At 52.6% G+C, this 19677-nt stretch overlaps 6 protein-coding genes across 6 annotated transcripts; 4 read left to right on the top strand and 2 right to left on the bottom strand.

Annotated features, from left to right (window-relative positions):
- Positions 1-635: 635 nt before the first annotated feature.
- Positions 636-5089, bottom strand: CGGC5_v016893 (Transposon Tf2-9 polyprotein; the record flags this gene model as incomplete). Its single annotated transcript, XM_066153637.1, has 4 exons — positions 636-1781; positions 1917-4347; positions 4389-4500; positions 4567-5089. The coding sequence occupies 4 exons, from the start codon at positions 5087-5089 to the stop codon at positions 636-638; spliced, it is 4212 nt and encodes a 1403-aa protein (XP_066006911.1).
- A 2538-nt stretch (positions 5090-7627) lies between these two features.
- Positions 7628-8151, top strand: CGGC5_v016894 (uncharacterized protein; the record flags this gene model as incomplete). Its single annotated transcript, XM_032027464.2, has 2 exons — positions 7628-7829; positions 7883-8151. The coding sequence occupies 2 exons, from the start codon at positions 7628-7630 to the stop codon at positions 8149-8151; spliced, it is 471 nt and encodes a 156-aa protein (XP_031876167.2).
- A 1559-nt stretch (positions 8152-9710) lies between these two features.
- On the top strand, positions 9711-11797 carry CGGC5_v016895 (ATP-binding cassette sub-family B member 6; the record flags this gene model as incomplete). Its single annotated transcript, XM_032027463.1, has 4 exons — positions 9711-11131; positions 11183-11374; positions 11431-11601; positions 11647-11797. The coding sequence occupies 4 exons, from the start codon at positions 9711-9713 to the stop codon at positions 11795-11797; spliced, it is 1935 nt and encodes a 644-aa protein (XP_031876168.1).
- A 2165-nt stretch (positions 11798-13962) lies between these two features.
- RPH1-0 (DNA damage-responsive transcriptional repressor RPH1) lies at positions 13963-16353 on the bottom strand (the record flags this gene model as incomplete). Its single annotated transcript, XM_032027461.2, has 1 exon — positions 13963-15492. The coding sequence occupies one exon, from the start codon at positions 15490-15492 to the stop codon at positions 13963-13965; it is 1530 nt and encodes a 509-aa protein (XP_031876161.2).
- A 597-nt stretch (positions 16354-16950) lies between these two features.
- Positions 16951-18296, top strand: dnaJ-1 (Chaperone protein DnaJ; the record flags this gene model as incomplete). Its single annotated transcript, XM_032027460.1, has 2 exons — positions 16951-17797; positions 17851-18296. The coding sequence occupies 2 exons, from the start codon at positions 16951-16953 to the stop codon at positions 18294-18296; spliced, it is 1293 nt and encodes a 430-aa protein (XP_031876162.1).
- A 212-nt stretch (positions 18297-18508) lies between these two features.
- CGGC5_v016898 (uncharacterized protein) lies at positions 18509-19429 on the top strand (the record flags this gene model as incomplete). The annotated part of the gene is made up of 1 exon (XM_032027459.1): positions 18509-19429. One exon carries the CDS (start codon positions 18509-18511, stop codon positions 19427-19429), a length of 921 nt encoding a protein of 306 aa, XP_031876163.1.
- Positions 19430-19677: the final 248 nt, after the last annotated feature.

The raw sequence follows: 19677 nt of genomic DNA on the forward strand, positions 1-19677 counted from the left end.
GAATGCAGCTATGTGCGCGTGTGGTCTATTGTCCCGCAGAGCGGCTTCACAGACTTAGTCCTGCGACCGCCAAAAACTCCGTCCGACGAGATGAACAACGACATATGCCACGTATTCGGGCTGGATCCTTCCGAGCTCCCAAAATCACCTACATACCAGCCATCGCATGGCCAATGCGAATCGAGCACCAGCAACATGTTCGGCGCTCCAGCAGCGGAACCAGCTGTATACCTTGAATGGGAACAGGACGCATTGGAATCTACCAGTGCAGCGACAGCGACTTGGAGTCAGTTGAGCGGGAGTACAGAAGAACCTCAGTTGCAACCTCAATACCTTCTACAAAGCAATTCAGCACTGCCAAGGGCGCCGACGGGCACAACGGCTTGTGGCTTAGCTGTATGCCCTACCGACTGTAAGGGGCTGGCCCCTAGGCTTGTTCAACGTAGAGGTGCCGTCGATTGACTATTCTAAGCTGAAGAAGGAGGAAAGGACTTTACAGGGATAGGCGCCTAGCAGCAGTGATGCAGACCGGGGCTAGGCGGTGTGCTACAGCAGAATAGTGGATCCGGCGGAGCCGGATCTCGGTAGCTGCTCCGGCAAAGCCGGAGATCTCGGCCGGGCTCTAGCCCGTTACATTACCTCCCCGCTCCCCTCCGGCGGCGCGTCCGTGGCGCTAGAGCTGGGTCTCCGTCGTGCTTCATCGCAGGGCCGTAACGTTGTTCGTAAGCCTCCATCGCTTCCGTCCCCTGGAGCGTCTCGATAGGCTCCCAGGTTCTCTCTGCGTATCCTTCCCACTTAACCAGCACTTCACGGCGTCTCCCACGCCCTCGACGCTTCCAGGCGGCGGCGTCGATACTCTCTACATTCCAGGTCTCCTCGCCTTCGTCATCTATAATTGGGGGCGGCTGCTCGTCGTCTAGCGTTTGCCCAGGTAAAGGGTCGTTACCTGCACGCTTCAGGGTATCCACGTGGAAGCGTGGGTATATAGCCGTTGGCACGTTAAGCTCTACCACGTATGGTGAGATAACCTTCGTAACGGTATACTTATGGTGCAACCAATCCAGTTTCTTGCATGGCCTAGGAGACCTGTAGTGGCCCATGTGAAGCCAGACTTTGTCGCCTGCTTCTAGTCTCTCCGTAGGCTGGCGCTTCCTGTTAGCCAGCTCCTCATAGCGTTGCTGCGTTGAGGCAAGGGTCGACCGTGCCATATCCATCACGTCCTGGAGCCTTGTTACCAACTTGCGTGCCAGGTCCTCGCGACGGCCCCCATGGTCTTCTGGGTCTGCCTCTTGAACCCGGACAGGCTCTGGGTGGTATCCGTGTTCTAAGAAGAAGCTGCTCATGCCTATAGCGCTGCTATCGCGGCTGCAGAGCGCTAGTTGAGCTGCTGGGAGGTTATTCGCCCAATCCTTCTGCGAGTAGGTAATGTAATTGCGTAGGTAGGCCTGGATCTCTTGGTTCATCCTTTCTGGGCCGCCATCAGTCTGTGGGTGATAGGCAGTACTGAGCCGCTGTTCTATTCCTAAAAGCTTGCAGAATTGCCGCCAGAAGCGGCTCGTCCAGTTGCTTCCTCTGTCGCTCACGATTGAAGTAGGGACGCCGTGGAAGCGGAAGTGGCAGCTCAGGAATCGTTCAGCGCAGGCTTCAGCTTCCATACTTTCCATAGCTTCAAGGGTTACGCCTTTTCCTAGCCGGTCGATAATTACCCAAAGGTATCGCTCACCCTTATCCGTAAGGGGAAGGTCGGTAATGAAATCCATAGCGAGGTCGCTTCGTATACGCTGCGGTATTGGTAGAGGTTTCAGAAGTCCTTTTCGATGCTCTCTCCAGATGTGGCTTCGCCCGCAGCCATCGCAATTGCGGCAGAAGCGTCGTACTAGCTGTGACTGGCCAGGCCAGTAGAAGCGCCTACTGACTAACGCGAGGGTATTATCTCTACCAGGGTGGCCACTAAGTACTGAGTCGTGGCTGCTTTGAACGATACGAGTACGTAGTGTGTTCGCCTCGCTATCTAGGTCTTCGCTACCTGGTACCCAGATCCGGTCTCTGAATAGTAGTCGGTTGCCATTATCGATCTCACACTCAGCAATCTGGACCTTTAGCTTGAGGCTAGGAGGGAAGCTTCTTTCTCGTTGTTTCACAGCATTATATGCCTGCTGGTAGACTTGGTCTTGCCCTTGGGTCTGGTCCCAGAGTTGCTGTAGTTCCTTATCGTCGGTGAACACAAGCACTGATGGGGCTGCCTCTACGCGTCGTGTACGCGTTGAGGTAAGGGCTACTTCGGGAAGAAGCTGGAGAATCCGGCCTTGTTCGCGCTCGTCCTCTAGAGACGTAGGTACGTCTTGTTCGCGTCTAGAGAGTGCGTCTGGCACTACTGCTTCACTTCCTGGCCGGTACTGTATCTCGAAGTTGTACTGAGACAGCTCCTCTGCCCATCGGCTTTGTCGTTCTGTGAGCCTCTGCTTTGTCATGAAGTACTTCAGGTTCTTATGATCAGATAGAACCTTGAACTTATTGACGCTCTGCAGTTCCGCTCTCCATGCTCGTAGGCAGCTAATAATAGCTAGCATCTCCTTATCGTGGATTGGGTAGTTGAACTGGGCGGCATTCAGCCGCTGCGAGTGGTATGCTACTGCGTGACGTCTCCCATGCTCATCTTCTTGTGACAGTACTCCTCCAAGGGCGAAGCCTGAGCAGTCAGCCTCAACGTAGGTTGTACGCTCAGGGTCTAGTTGATGTAGGATAGGCTTGGCTGCAAAGATCCTCTTAAGCTCCTGGAATGCTACTTCCTGCTCTTTACCCCAGTGGAATAGGACGCCCTTCTTTGTAAGAGATATAAGGGGTCCAGCAATCTCTGAGTATGCTGGGATGAAGATCCGATAGTAGTTTGCAAACCCTAGGAAGCTTCTAACTCCCTTAACCGTCTTTGGCGCAGCCCATTCCTTGATTGCCTTCAGCTTCTCAGGATCGCAGGAGATGCCTACTCCTGCGGTGATAATGAACCCTAGGTACTTGACTGTCTTCACAGAGAACGCACACTTATGAGGGTCTAGCCGGAGCCCTGCAAGAGCAAGCTTCCGTAGTACTAGCTTAACCTTTGCTTCGTGGTCTTGCCGTGAGCCGTTTGAGTAGATCAGTACGTCGTCCATATATGCCGTAGCGAAATCGTCTAGGTACTCTCGAAGCACTCCGTTGATATATCGTTGAAATGTAGCGGGGGCTCCTGTAAGCCCAAAGGGTACAACTAGCCATTCGAATAGCCCATATCTTGTCCTGAAGGCCGTCTTATGCTCCTCTCCTTCAGCAATTCGTATCTTATGGAACGCTGCAACCACATCCAGTTTCGTGAACCACTTAGCAGCACTAACAGTGCGTAGTGTCTCTTGGATTAAGGGGAGAGGGTATCGGTCGCGCTTAGTGAGTTCATTAAGGGCGCGGTAGTCAACACAAAAGCGTATCCCTCCCCCTGGTTTACGTACGAACAGTACTGGTGCTGATGCCTCTGAGCTGCTGGCGCGGATAAAGCCTTTATCCAGTAGGTCTCGTAGGGTCTTACGGAGGACGAGGAGTTCTTCTCGTGACATGCTATAGAGCGGCCCCCATGGTAGTACAGTCTCATTACCACTACTATCCTGTTTGATAGGGATCTTATGGTCGACCCCAGGACGATGTGGTGGAAGGTTGGCGGCTTCGTCAGGTTGGAACAGCTTGTGGAACTCAGCTAGTGTAGCTGGCGGAAGGAGGGCCTTTAGATCTGCCTTCTCAGTCTTCTTCGTAAGGGCCTTCTGTATATCTGCTAGGCTGATGGCTCGGACTTCGTATCCTGCAGTTCGTTTGGTGTCTCGTTGTGCTCTCCTATAGAGTGCAGTGAAAGGAGCTCCTGGAAGGAGACGCGCGGCTCTGATCTCCCTTACTCGATCTGGTTCTTCTTCGCCTTTTAAGCGTAGGTCTACGCCACCCCTCCTATGCCGTATCCGTTGTGCAGCGGCATCGTATAGAATACGGTTCCTCTCCATCCAAGGCTTCCCTAGGAACAGGTCGTCACCAAGGCTACGTACGGTATATGCAAAGATCTTCTCATCATAACCACACAGCTCTAGGTTGAAGACAACTACACCTGTTGCTTTTGTAGCGCCTGTAGCGTCGCTAAAGCTGCCTAGCAGCCGCTCAGAGCGGTCTACTACCGGTAGGCGGAGCTTACGGGCGAGGTCGTGGTCGATAAGGGAGTATAGATCGCACCCAGTGTCTACTAGGGCGTCTGCTTGAGTGCCCTTGTGTATGCGGGTAGTGATCACTGCTGATTTGCTGCTCATGTGATGCTTGAACTGCTTCCATTCTGTAATGTCACTAGGCTTGGCCTCTAACGCCCGACTTCGCGTTAGAGTTACTCTTTTCCCGAGCTCTCTTCAGCTTCAGAGCTTCCTAGCTCCTCTATAGCATTACTATCGCTGCTCTCCTCTCGCCTCTTAGCTTTCTCAACCTTCTTGACCTTCTTAGGCCCTGAACGTCTTGGCTTAGGGCACCGTGTAGCAATATGGCCGATCTTATTGCAGTTATAGCATTTACGGTTATCTTTCTGGGGCCTTATGTTGTCTTCTGATGAGGAAGAGTCGCTGCGGTAGCGCTGTGACTTTGCGGCTCTTCTGGGCTCCTTAGTCCGGCTGACTCCAGCCATGAGGGTGTCCCCATCGGCATCTCGGTATCGTCGTCGTTCGTGACGTTCCTGGTAGGTCCTACTATCTAGCCCTGACCCTATTATCATAAGGACCCGGGCGTATTCTGGGTAGGTTTTCGGGGGATCGATTACACTAATTAGACGGTCCCGCAGAGTGGAGTTCAGGGCTCCTTTCAGATAGTTGATTCTGACTGCGTCTGCCCAGTGTCCTCCTCCACCTTCTGCTAACTCCTTCTCAAACTTTGGGAGGAATGTAGCAAAGCTTTCGTTTTCCTTCTGTCGGATAGTACGTAGCCTATCCAGTGCCCTGGCTTCTGCATTGGGATCTCCATAGCGAGTCTCAAGGTATTGCATAAACTGATCGGAGGATTCCGCTCCATCTGCTCCGCCTTGAGCGTAGTAGGGTGACGCCATGGTTTGAGCTGTGCCTTCCAGCCTTGCGTAGATGTATGCGAATATATCGGCATCACAGTCGAAAGCTTCCCTATCTCTTCGTATCTTTCCCTTCATCTCTAGGAACCAACGTTGGAAATCTTTACGTATGCCGCTAAACTTTGGTGGGTTTGGTATTTGATGTTTCCTCCGCCCTCTAGCTGCCATCGTTATACCGTCGCTCGTTGCCTGTATAGTTGTATCGGCTGTGGACGGGGTCGTTACGCTGCTCGCAAGCGGCGTAGGGGTTGCTCTATCCGTTGACATAAGCCCATTCAGAGCTGTCAAGAGCTGCGTCATCTGGGCCGTCTGCTGGGCCATCTGGTCCTGAAGAGGACGGACGCTTGCGTTGACCGCTTCGTTGATCCGGCGATCAATCTCAGCATTCATCGCGTCGTTTACGCTACCCTCTGGCGGATCCATCGTGCCGCTCTCGTGAGGTTCCATATAGCGTCTTCTCGTTGCGCTACCCTCTAGCGAATCGTCGTGTCGCTCTCGTGAGGTTCCGTATAGCGTCTTCTCGTTTGCACTACCCTCTAGCGAATCGTCATATCGCTCTCGTGAGGTTTCGTATAGCGTCTTTTGTTGTCGAGCTTAGAATATGTAAGGGGCTGGCCCCTAGGCTTGTTCAACGTAGAGGTGCCGTCGATTGACTATTCTAAGCTGAAGAAGGAGGAAAGGACTTTACAGGGATAGGCGCCTAGCAGCAGTGATGCAGACCGGGGCTAGGCGGTGTGCTACAGCAGAATAGTGGATCCGGCGGAGCCGGATCTCGGTAGCTGCTCCGGCAAAGCCGGAGATCTCGGCCGGGCTCTAGCCCGTTACACCGACACACAACAACTGAGCTCCAATTACGATCTTCTACCATGGATGTATTTTTATGGAATCACCGAGGACGGGGGATATCCAGATTGCGAGCCACCCCGCGATCAGCATGGAAATTACTACTGTCTATGGCGCTCTAAGTCCAAATGCAAGCACCAGTCGGCATTAACAGAGAAGGAATATCAGTAAGGGCAGATGTGACACCTCTCCTAAGGGGCCTATTTGCTAATTTGTTATATCTAAAGAACGTGCATTGACGCGCATCTGAAGCGTTTCGCATGCAAATATTGCGGAAGAAGATATATGCGGCAACATTCAGCAGCAGACCACCTCAACAGGCAACCCTGGTGCAACAATCTGTTGAGGTTAAACCTGCCCTCAGCGCCGGATGTGTCTGGGCAGGTTATTGGGTACCAATAGAATCAGCTTCTTCTTACCCTATCCTACTGATTGGGCAACGGCATGATGGCTTCGTGAACGGCATGTGTATGGATGTTTCTCCGCCACCGCGGATACGCTCTAAATACAAATAGCTCTCTTTTCCCTCGCAAATGTTCAAAGGTTTCTAGCTTCCACAAAATCTTCCACACCTTCATACACCCACAATCATCGTCCAAGAACCACCGCCATGGACCGCTATCCCTGCGTCAACAGATACAAGCACGGCGTTGACTGCCCCGGCTGGGTCAACGTGCATGGCGCTCGCTGCGAGGACTGCGTCGTGGTACGTGAACGGCCGATCAAGCAAGCAGCCGATACTGACGTGACTAGTACAACCGATAAGTGGGGGCGGGAGCATCTGGGAGGAGAACGGGAAGCAGGAGATAGAACGCACTTAAGCACAATACAACTCCACTCATCCATCTGTTCTAACGCGACGTGGTCATGTCCCTATCGGTTACGAGGTACAACGACCAGATCCAAGGCCCAGACCTGATGCGCTGGGACGGGCTGCCAGCTGAACATCGGCGTTCCAACAGACCGTGCATCAGATGTCACCTCGACGGGGTCGGTTGTGGAGGGCTGCAGGCTTGCTCGGGCACACAAGTACCCAGAACGCGCGGGCGTCGGGATCCTCGCACAGCCAGCGGCACGCTAGCGAGTTCCCCGGCGCCACTGGGGTGTGGATACGTGCGGCGGTCAAGGGTCATGGGAGGTCTCGCTGGGCGCGCACACCCGGGGTGGGGTGCGAAAATCACGAACGACGACTCCAGCCGACTTGCAGGTTCGTCAATTCTTGGCCGATTCCAAGGCCAGTCCTGCTTTGAAGCTGCGTTGCCTTTTGGAGAGTTGCCATGGATGAGCAAGTGGCCACTTGATTGCGGGTTGCGTGGCGACATGGGGATGGCGTAGGTTGGTGCGGCTGTTCACCGACAGGGGAAGCGAACTTGGGGCGAGCCTTCAATCGGGCTCTGGATACCTACGTGTCAATGGAGATCATGGTGGAAAGTCCATGAATCGTTTGGGCTTCCTGTGTCGATTGGCTAGGTTTCGTCTGGCCCCGGGCCAGGTGCACCTTGTCTCTGGACTGCGATGCCACTGATGTTAATGTGCAATCTAAACAGCTCTCGATCCGAGATCAACTATCGCTCCTCAGGTATAAATAAAAGGCCTTCCCAAGTGCATTCGACTCAAGAAACTCTAGCCATTAGCTTTTCGTCTTCATTCCTCCTATCTTTTGAGAAATATCTCATGATGGACCCGCTCTCCATAGAAAACTATTCCTTTAACTTCCCAAATGCAATCCGCCGAGTCTTGAACTCAAACCCCAACAATGAGAAAAACAAAGGCTACAAGGCCTTTATCCTCTCAGCCGAGGTTATCAAAGACTTAGAGAATGGGAAGCTGTTGGACGCAAAGTCGCTCACAGCGCTGAAAAGACATCGAATTGAGTCTGGTGAGTGAACAATCATACGTTCTGTAGTCCTTTTCTAACATCGTGACACGAAGAACCCGCTTCGCCCGGGGCATGTCAGGATTCGGAGCCAGTTTATGCTCTGTACGACCCTGGATTGTTCTCAATGAGACATGCCCGCTTGGGGTTCATTTGCGGGACGCTTTTAACAGCTTTCATTAACAATCAACTGCCCGAATGGGGTCTCGCTGTCTCATCAGGTACAGGATATGGCGTCTATTCGCTCGGGCTGGCTGCGGGCTGGGTTGTGGACAAACTTGGAAGACGGCCGCTGGGCGACTACGAACAGGAGAACAGCACTTAGGATTCTCAGTTTCAAGAGGTCTTCTGGCGGGGTTCTACGGTTCGATAGGTCTCCCTAAATATACTAGGACATTACGTGTCACTGACAAATGCAACACCAGCTGAATCACATCTCTGCACTTTTTCTGAAGGCCTCAGCTATTGTAGTGATATTGTCCTCCTGTAGACGCGCGCAGGCTTCATCTAGTTGAAGGTAGCGACAACATATTCTGTGCCAGCCGCATTCATGGGCCGAGAGAACGGCTCAATCCTTCAAAGATTTGCTACATTTTGTCCCCACAGAACCTCATTATCAAGGCAAGTAGCATCCACCATCGATACTGGGATACGTGTAGTATTCCTTGGTTTGAGTCAAGGAACACAAGATCAGGCTCTAGATACCCGTCCATAGGGATCGCCGCGGCCAATATGACACCAACGGTCAGGGGCCGGCGCCTCGCAGTCATGCGTATTGGCCAGGCCTTCGTGTTTGAGATGAGGACCACAAACCAAGCCAAGGAAGGGTGAAAGGACCATGCAGACCGGCGCTTTCTTGGCGCAAACTTGACGTGGTCTTTCTCTGATGCGACTCATACCCTTGCCACACTTCCACCAGGGGCATCCTGCAGGAGGGCAACCTGAAAGGAGTGGGTGACACGGGTTGACAAGACTTAGCACCTATATGGCTCTGTTATACGCCCGCTGCTCACCTCGGAGGCAAGCCTTCCCGTCAGGTCAAATATTGCCAGCTCACTCCTGCGGGCAGGCAGCTCAGGGCGAGCGTCATTTAAGGCTCCAATACCTGTCTATGGGAGGAGCCGCGGCCAATATGTTGCAGATGGTCGGAGATCGGCGCCTCATACTAATGGACATTGGCCAGGCCTTGTGTCTCATTGCAGATAGGGGCTTGCTGAAGCAAGGGTGGGAGAACCATGCAGGCCAGCGCGTTCTTAGCTCTTTCGGTGCGATTTCTCTCTGAACGAATCTGCGTGATTTGCTAACCGACATAGGGTTGATCAAGGCAAAGCTTGCGGGGGCCTGTCGTGTTTCTAGGCTTGATCGTAGCGATCCATGCATGATAGCAAAACGGAGAAGTATATGGAAAATTGCTCGGGGGAGTTTTAGAAACATTTGCCTTACAGGCGAACCATGGCGTCCCATGCTGTAACTCAATGCCATTAGCGCAGCACCTTTTATATGCGAAATACCCCCATCATACGTCCCAGGGCACCAAATCTCTCTCTATCCCACTCAATCACAATGACGCCGGACGATATTTTTGACCGTGTTCGATTAGCTTGCTCAATTCTAGCTGCCGTACTCTCCTTCATGGCACCCTGGAGTACAGAGCATCGCATACGCCCAACGCCATGCTTCTCCCGGGTATTCTATGCACAGGTTGTCTTGACATGGGGCAACATGATACTGCTCTGGGCACAACCACTTGCCCCCATATTTCCTGCCTATCACGCCACGTGTTTCTCGATCGCAACACTCTTCCAACTGGACGGACTATCGGAAGACTTTGGGCTTATCTGGAATTTCTTCGCTGTGAGTTGGGCCCTTGGCATTAACCACGAAATGCTGGAAATTGCTATTCAGCTTAGTCCGGGCATCGAACCCGACTCGTGGAGAGTGATCCGAATCACACTGGCAGTTTCAAAGTTTGCGTTGTATCTCTACCTTCTCTACTGCTTCGCCGAGGAGAAAGGAACCAAAACACACCTTCGAAAGCGTCCTCCACAAGCCGACACTATTCTGCAGATGTGCATTAGCCACTTCAAGGTCTTCAAGCAGTTTATCTGGATAGACAACGATGATGGCATGCGGAGAAGATTTACTATATCTATCGTTCCCAGGCTGTGCCAAAACGCTCTTTGCCTCTGGCTCCCCTTGAGTATCAGTCGCCTTATGAGAGAGCTCAATTACGACAAACCTTACTCCGAAATCCTCCCATACATCATTCAGTGGTCTCTTCTTAGGCTTCTGCAATCGCCCGGCACTGGTCTACCATCACTGGACGAGTGGAACTGGCTCAAGGTGATCTTTCATCGCCAGCAGAAGCTTAAGCAGAAGATCTTCGCTGCAATCATGAATGCCGGCTTCTCTTATCATAGAAAGCAAAGTCGGGCAGCCATCACTACTGCAATTGACAATGCACAAGGCGTCGATCAATCCTTTGACGCCATTTTGAGGAACGCTTTAGATGGCTGCTTTGCGATCTTCATTGCTCTCCCGGTGACGGCCCTGAGGTTTGGAAGTTCTATGCTGATAATTGCTGCTTTTTTCTTGTCAGTCTCTGTCATCATCTTCCGACGCTCAACGACCAAAATGTTCAGAGCTAGAGCAGACGTTGTAGTTCTTCACCAGCGTCAGCGGCAGCAATGCGAGGACGCTATCCAAGGGTGGACTACCTCTGCCCTCTTCGGCCAGACGGGATACCATATCCATGAGAACGACGAGAGGCTGGAAGAATTTCACAAGATAAGCTGGAAGTTCTACGTCTCGTATTTCATTTCGAATGCATTGAACCACACGGCTCTGAACGTTGGATACTGGACCGGGGCAATCATTGTCCTGGGTCTGGTTCAATGTCGTCGGCTAGGAAGCGAAGATTTCTTTGCCCATCAGCAGTACTGGAGTCAACTTATCAGTCCCCTTTCCCATGTTTTGAAAGACGCCAAAGACATTGTTAAGAAGTTCCAGGATGCGACCGAAGCTGCAAGCCTTATGGAGATGGCCTCTCATCCAAAGGAAGAAAAGCCGGATCTCCACTTCCAAAGTGGCCTCGTGGAGTTTTGCAATGTCGGTGTCACTTTTGGCAAAAAGGTGGTACTCGAAGACTTCAATCTCGTTGTGCCTGCAGGATCCAAGATCGCTATTGTCGGGCCATCAGGTGTTGGTAAATCAACAATACTTGCTCTTCTTACGGGTCAAATCGAGCCCGATACTGGCAAGATATTGATAGACGGTCAAGATATCACTCAAGTGAAACATAGCTCGTGCGTCCTTCAATCTTTGTAGCCGAAGAAACATGCTGATTATCTGGGCAGTCTAATGCGAAATATCGGCATCGTCGAGCAAAATTATCACATCTTCAACACGACAGTCATTGACAATGTACGATACGGTAAGCGAGATGCTTCCGAAGAAGAAGTACAAAATGCTTGCAAGAAAGCTTGCATTCACGACGTCATAATGAAGCGTGAGAAAGGCTACGACTCTCCATGTGGTGATGCAGGAAAGTAAGTTGCCCTTGATTCATCTGCCCATTTGTATCGTCAGTTTCTAAACTCCCTAGTGAATTCTCCAATGGAGAGCGCCAACGAATTGCACTCGCCCGACTGTTTCTCATGGAACCAGATATCCTCCTCATAGACGAAGGGACGAGTGCTCTGGATGCGACAACAGAAGGCTCTATCAAGAGAAGCTTGTCGAGGGAATTCAAAGACAGGACTGTGATGACCGTGGCGTAGGTGACCTTTCTACCGAGATAGCTAGAGGCTAATTCTCTCAGACACCGGTTGTCATCTATCAAAGAATACGAAATCATCGTTATCGGCGAGAAAGGAGTCCACGTTGAGAGTGGAAGTCATGATGTGCTCTTGGATTCAAAGGGGAAGTACTGGCGATACTGGCAGGAGCATCTCGGAGAGGACGTTGCGTGAAATGACTATGAAACATGGGACGCTGGAGACGTGTTCTTTTAGGGGGTATTTACAATGAAATGAGAACATCGCTTCCCCTTTGGAATGGCTATGTGACTCCTAGTCCGATACCATCCTCGAGATAGGGGCTCAAACCAAGCCTCCACGGACCCATGTTAGCTCATGTGGTATTTTTACATGGGTGAGAAGGCTGCCTGGCTTAAAAGGGTACTGTAATTCCCGTGAATGGGTATTTAAGACCCCTCTTGTCCCATGAACAACCATAGTAGGCCACAGTCACGGAGTGTTCATTTGTATCCCAGACACCAGGACAGCTCGATCTTTGACCACAACATTACGTTACGTTACAATGTCTCCAGGGCAAGTTTGATTACCCCTTCGTGGGACAATTGCTTACCTTGGCTCAAGACAAGACTCGCAAGGCCCGACGCCCAACACCAGAAGGATTTGCTTAGCATCTAGGCTTCGCCATGAGTCGCAAGATGAGCCGGGAGAACATAACGCTTCTCAGCCGGGGTTTTCTCAATCCCCGAACTGTGAGGAGCACCGCAATGAGGATGGCAGAAGCTCGCCATCTGCCCCTCAGATGATCTCTCGAAACCGAGACATGAACTCTCTCAGTCAGCCGGCAATCCGAGCGCGTGCGAGATATCCTACTGGATTCCCGCCGATTGGCGATATCCCAAAGTTAGTGCTTAGCGCCTTTCAATCGAGCAGTGATTAATGAACGTTCAGTTACGGTCCGCTCGCAGCAGAGGATTGGCCTTCCTTCAGCTCAACTCTTTTGCCTGACTACAGGCCCGTCATTAGCGAAACTAGCCACATCACGTCGCAGATGCATCGGTGGAATGATATTCTCGCACCTTTTTTGGGGGCGAATGCATGGTACCAGCTACTATCAACCCCCTTGAACCCCCCTTGTCCTGAGATAGCTCACTATATTGTCTTCTATTCTTTTTGCGGAGAAAAACTAGTTTACAACGGGTTGATAGAGCAAAACTGTGTCGCGCTCGGAAAGGAGGGCTTCTTCACAGAGCTTCTTCGTCAACTTATGGAACCCCATATCCCTGACGAAATGGGATACGATATGGAATGGTCCCAGCCTTTCCACATTACCTCCACAAAATGGATTGTGTAAGTCGTTTGGTGTCTATGGGTGGAGAATGCTGACTAAGAATCACAAGCCGAGTCTATCACATCGGATGCTTCGAGTCGGTTCCCGGCAACCCCTTCAAAAAAAGATGGTCTGCCCTCCAGATGGCTGATGATTCGAAAAGAATCAGAGCCAGGATCCAAGCGACTCCGTACGGCGACATACAATCTGTTCCTTCGCGATGAGTTGTTGGCGTGGAGACTCATACGATACGTCCCACCAGACAGGAGTTATCGGCGGAGATAGTGTGTTGGTGGTGTATTGGCAATTAGGAATACTTACTATGATCAGTTTTCATTTTACTTGAATTTTAACCGCACACAAATGTTCTAGTGGCGAGGTTGTTGTGCTGGATCTAATTCATTTTTCGTCTTTTTTCCAACTATGCCACGCATCTTTACGCACGGGCCATAAGGTCCTTTAGGACCTTGTGGCCCGTGCACATTCAAACTGTGTCCCCTGCTTCCTGACAAGCATCGCAAAGACACGGGCTTGCCGTCCATTTACTTCCGTAAGAGACCGTGATCTGCTCGCCATCGGTAATATCTCGGGCGGCCCTAACTGCTGTTACATAGCGGCCGCTTGCTCGTAACTGCTCAAATTTTGCAGAAGGCCGGCAGGAATGGTTAAGCAGCCTAAAAACGTTGCTGACCTCGACGCAGCGGATTTGACAGACGACCGGCTCATCAGGAAGATCCGGCCTCACAAACTCCAGCGTATGGCTGTCATCAAAAGTGTCCACAGGAGCAATCTCTCCAGCAAGAATTCCAATGACATCGCCTGACCGATACGCCACTTGCCCATACTGGTTTGCCGTAGCCTGCAGACCTCGCCCCAGTGCCCCATAGTCTTTTATGCGCGGCATAGGTCGTGAGCCGTTGCGGGAAGATAGCTCCTCCAGACACTTGCATTCGGCTTCCTCGCAAAACTCACATAACTTGCTGTCGAGATCGAGAATAGAAGTGGGATCAGCAGGCCACGGTGCATGCTCAGGCCATGCTGCAGGACGCGGCTACGTGGGATATCTGCCCGGTTCAAAGACGTTCTCTGCAACCTGTGGAAAGGGACGAAGGAGTAACAGCATGTCCTCTTCTGGTATGCTGCACAAAGGCTTGCTCTGCATTTCCCAGACAAAATCGACGTCATGAGTGACGCCGTCTATTGACTGCATCAACGCTGCCGCCACTGTGCACAATGACGCGATGTAGTCATTGCTCAGAAGTCGATGCAGAACATCCACGTCATTTTCTTGTAATGACATCCACGCATCCAAAAATACGCCGAATGGATTCCTGCTGTCTAGGAAAATAAAACACAGAAGCTCCTTGCGTTCACGGCAAAGTCGCATCCACTTGTTGCCTTGATTTACGTGTTTCGACAGTACATCTCTGGGGCAATGCGACTTTTTGGCAATAGCGTCGAGAAATGAACTATCCGCCCTGAGGCGCCCTTGCTTGGACTGCTTGATGTCGCAGGCAAGATAGTACTGGTCGAGACGGACCATGAGCCTCTCGAGATTCGATCTCCGCTGGGACCTGCCGAGTGCAGTGAGACGTTGTGTGATGCGGACTTGCAGATCGCCTTCGAAATATAGTCTGGTGCGGTCGTTCTTGGGATCCCGTCTACTGCGGACGAGGTCGCAGAATTGCTGAATCGCCGGACGGCTGCCGATGGCCATGGCGAGTTTCAAGACTTCGGGGCTTGGTGGGTTTCTATGGTCGATACGAGGAATGTGGCAGAGTTTGTCGATCTTCAGGACCTGGCTGATGATCTCGTCCAGCTCTGGATGAGGCCGGGAAGTTTTCGGTTTCTTAGCTGGCTGCAAATCCTGTGGCCGCGCCGCCGGTCGTCTCGCGAGTTTTGTCCTCTCTGCGATGCTGACATGCTCTGTCTCCACGCCTGGCACAGGGTCCAAGGGAGGGGGCGAGACAATGCGGAAGTCCGGGCGGTGCAGAGGGTATAGCCCACATTGCTTACAAACGGCGAGGTCTGGCGGCATGACGCGGTCTCCGGGCAGCGAGAAATTGATGGCCGTGGCAAAGCACGAAGAGAAGTTGACGACGGCATGATACTGCCCGGGGCGGATGATGACCATGTCGCCGGGCCCGGCGCAGTGTACGACGAAGTCAATACCTTCCTCGCGAAGCCTTGACGGACCGACGAAGAGTGACAGATGGCGTACGAACTGCGCGCATCGGTTCGCCTTCCAGTGTCGGCGGATGAAGGCTTCGAACTTCGCCCTGTGGTGTTCTGCGACGACGAGCCACAGCTTCCAGCCGAAGCTGACATAGTTGCATGACCAGAGAAGAGCGTCGTCATCGTGCCAGCCGGTGCCGGAATACTTGGCGCCGATGTACACGTAGGGCGAGTTCCCGCCGGCAATGGCTTCCATGGACGCGAGAGCGTCGCCTGGGTGGAGGAACGATTCGATGCTGGACGTCAGCGGCGGCCCGGCATAATACGGTATGGACCCCTTGGGGGGGTCGTTGGCGATGTCGTCAAGAAACGCTGTGATCTCGTCCTCCGACGGCTTCTCTGGCATCTGAGAGAAGTCCGGGAGGACGAACTTGGTGGACGGCGATAGCTTCAGAAATGAGTATCCGGACCCATCGGGACCTTTGGTGTACACGTTTCCCAGATGCTCGCGATCCTTAGGCCGCCCGATGCTGGACTCCAAATTGGCCCAGTCAACCTCGGGCAGATTTGTGATCCGGACCTTGCCCGTGAAGTCTTCGTCGCTGACCATCTTGGCGATGTTCGGCACCAAATTGACACCCATTTCCTCAGTCGTCAAGCTGAACTTGGGCCTGGTCGTGATCGGTGCAGGCTCAGGCGGGGCCGGGTCGGTCGGCGACTCGCCCTGCGCTTCGAGGAGCGACCCTGCATGCTGCAAAGCCCACTCCACGTCGGAGCCCAGATCGGAAAGTGGCGATGGTGCCGCGGAACCCGGGGCAGCTGCCGTGGGTGGCTCCAGGTCTGCGCGGGATCCACCAGCGTCCGGAGGTGGACTGGGGACGGTCTCCTGGTGGGTGGGCACATCGGCCACTCGCGGTGAGGGCGCCGGAAGGTCCGCGGGTGGGTCCGAGTGTTCGTCCGCCACGACAGATGGCGGCGGGGAAAAGAGCGCTGAGCTCGGCGATGCGGCATCGGCAGGTAAAGTCTCTTGGCCAGGCTGCTCGGATGTTCGCGAAACCTCTTGCTGTATTTTCTGTAGTTCAGCATAAAGTCCGGTGAGAAGGTCTTTCAGCTCATCAAGATCCGACGTTGGCTTGGTGGTCTGGCGGGGATTGTTGCGTCGAGTTCTCCTTCCTGCGTGCGGGGTGGACAGCTGGAGCGTGGAGACAATCCTGGTGACATGCTGGAGCTTCGTCTCCAGAGCGCGAAGCTTGGACGCAATATCCATTGTACCGGTTCGATTCGTCTGAACAGCGCGACCGCTGCCCTCTGTTTCCCTCCCGTGCACGGGCAGACGTAGGTACTAAATACCCAGTCTACCCCTGCAAGGCGCACTGTCCGTGAGAGCGTTGGCTCTGAATGTCTGCTGCATGCGCCCTGGTGGACGAGCAGCGGGGACACCCTCACCCTTGCGGTCGCGTCAACATGGATGTGCCGGGCGCGAACCTGTGGGGGCCTGACCAGGGTTTGTTGGACCACGGATCACGACCCGCCATGGCCACTGAATTTGGGTCAGCTTCAGCGCATGCTTGTTGGCGCTGCCCCCACGCAACTCGAACCAAAGGCACAGGAGCGTCGAGTCTGGTATCCTCCATTAAGTCGGCATCGGAGGCAATTGGCAAGCTGTCTTCTTCGTCAATGGCCATGAAGGGGCAGACGAAGGTCTCAGCCAATCACTGACATTGGCGTGTTGGTCCAGAAACGGCCCGGCCAGTTGTGACATGACGGCCATTTCGGGATTTCTTCTAATAATAACTCGAGCGCAGCATATAACAGTTGACGGAGCTCATGGGATCATCTCTGCTTCATCAGACAAACAAACACAATGTCCATCGAATATCCCAAGCTTTCTAGTCTCCCACCAGCCCCCTCCGTAGAGTCGGAGGATGAGTCGGGCAATTCCACCCTTCGGGCTAAGAAGCCTCTGGCGCTGCCAGAACCAGTCAATCAAACAATCGCTGTATCTATTGATAATGCCCTTTCCAACATGGAACCGTCTTCAACAGGGCCAAATTCTCAAGCCATTACCTCAAGCCATATAGAGGTCCCCGCTGCTCCGCCGACGGCTACTTCCAGAGACCAGTACCTGCCTCCCGAGGAAGAACCAGATGAGCCTGAGCCCCAGGCCAAGCCCGGTCGGCCAGCCATCACGGTTGAATTCACAGATCCATCCATCAGGAAAGTTCTGGATGCAGAGGCTGCGAATTTCGTCAACTTCCTAAAGAAGCGCCTTGCCGATATGAAAGGCGAGGACCATAGAGCCAAGAAGGATGTAATGGCAAACAACTATAAGCTTAACTTTGTGCGTGAATTGGCTACGAAAGTTAAGAAATCGGGGGCCGTATCCGAGCTGGATGACCGCGCCACGAATATTGACATGTTGATTATGAACAAAAAAGAGGACCTCTTCGACGTCATCTTCAATGCTGCCGTTGTTCGCCTCACAGAGGAAGAGACGTCTAGAGCCAACGCGTCTCAGCTCAACGACAGAAATCGACGAGCTGCCGTCACGAGGATGCTGCCGCTAATAAACAATAACGCCACTTACTACAACATTCTCGAGATTCCCAGCGCCGCCAGCGACGATCAGGTCAAGACTGCCCTAAAAAAGATGACGATGCTCGTACATACCGACAAGAACGAAGACAAAATGGCGAAACTCTGTATGCAAAGTAAGTACAACCAACGTACGGCGGTGAGGCACAGTCTGACAATGCATCTGCAGAAGTAAACGACGCGAAGTCGACGCTTACAGACCCACGAAAGAAAGCAGAATATGACCGCCAACTCAAAGACCCTGGCCGACAGAGCAAGATTCCAACTGCCACAGTCGATCTCAACGAAGAGTTTGATGACAGCGCCTTCGGCAGGAACGGGGATGATGACCCGAGTTCTGATGAAGATTTCGACGACGACGAAGATGATATACCGAAAAAAGACGAAGACATTGCGAAAATTCACAGCAAATACGCGAAAGGTGTTCTGGCGTACCTTTTGAACGGGACCAACTCCAAAACCGATATCAAGAGAATGAACGGAAAGATCAGGAAGGCCAATGAAAACAAAGGACGAAGGGGGGAACTTTACCAGATGAGCGAGGGTATCGCGACCTCCATGAGAGACGATTTGAACTCTCTCCAAGCCAAGATGAAACGGAAGACGCCAAAGTGAAGGCAGAAACCGTTAAAACTACTTTCCGGCGGCAATGCTTGAATGAATACAACCAATGGCCCAAGGCATGGGCAGATGCTTTCGGCAAAGTTGCCGATCAGAGGCTGGTTGCGCTGACTACATACCAACCTGGCGAGCCCAAGCAGAACGCCAGCAAACGTAAAGGCAAGCAAGACAACAGGAATAGCAGCCGTGTGGGTCAAGACGTCAACATGGAAGATGCTCCTGGTGGTTCTGCATCTAACACCGGGCATAATGCAGGCGTGGGGCAATCCATGGACGTTGACGAGGAGCACGTCTCTCCTAACAGACCCAACGAAGACGCTTACTACAATGCAGGCCAGGACGACATGGACCAGGACGACATGGACCAGGACAACATGGACCAGGACAACATGGACCAGGAAATACCACCCCCAAGAGAGACGCAACTGCAGCAGGTAGGCAGAACACCGTTAGGGGAAAGAATCCTGGGCTGCTGTATTATCGAACGCAAATGTAAAGTTACCGGGCAGAAATCACCTGTAGGGTGGCGATTCGTTGTCGAGGTCCCCGAGGCCAATCCCGTCAAACTGGTCCCAGGCAGCGAGCTCGGGTACGAGGCAACCCGTCTTTATCACGAACTTCCAGAAGAGCAGAAGAACATCATTAACGGCATGGAAGAAGTATACAAAGACGTCAGACCTAACCTTTTCGGTGGCATACGTGGTGTTGCTTTCTACAGCCTAGGAACGAGCGGCATCTGCTACGTTTGGGTCGATAGACAAGACGACCCGAACCCGCAGAAAGCCCACATCCTGTCCCGAACGGCACTTCGAGCCTGGATTGGCCACAAGCTCACTGATAAAAAGATCGACGACTTCCTCGTAAAAAGAGGAGTGAGGCCAAGCTGGGCGCCGACGTATGGACAGTTAACGTATCCGTCGTATGACCGAAATTATTTGAAGCTTGCGTATCCACGTGCCATCCAATCCCCAAGTCGTCTACTTCGAAGTGGTGATGCTTACAATACGGAGCAGCAAATAGTCGTCGCCATACAAGAGCTAGTGAAGATGACGATCGAAGATAGAAAGGAGAGACGGGAGGACAGAGCGGAGAACAGGAAGCTCATGGAAAGGCTTCTTATAAAATAGAGCCGGCTCTATAGAATTTTTCAGGTCTTATTGTTATAGTCTCTCGTTCTAGCTCACTTCAAACACTGATACTGTTAACCGTTCCCGCTTCAGGCATTGTCATTCACAATGTGCCACCACTGACTACAATTCGTTGGCTCCTGCAATCCTCCCTGTTCTTGACTGTCCCTCAGATGATCTGGAACGGTCATACCTTGGCCCGATGCGGGCGGCCGGTGATTCTCGCACTCGCTTGCCGAAAAACCAGG

The sequence above is a fragment of the Colletotrichum fructicola genome (genome assembly GCF_000319635.2).
Source record: "Colletotrichum fructicola Nara gc5 chromosome Unknown KSG_Nara_v1_contig11, whole genome shotgun sequence".
NCBI classification, from domain to species: Eukaryota; Fungi; Ascomycota; class Sordariomycetes; order Glomerellales; family Glomerellaceae; genus Colletotrichum; species Colletotrichum fructicola.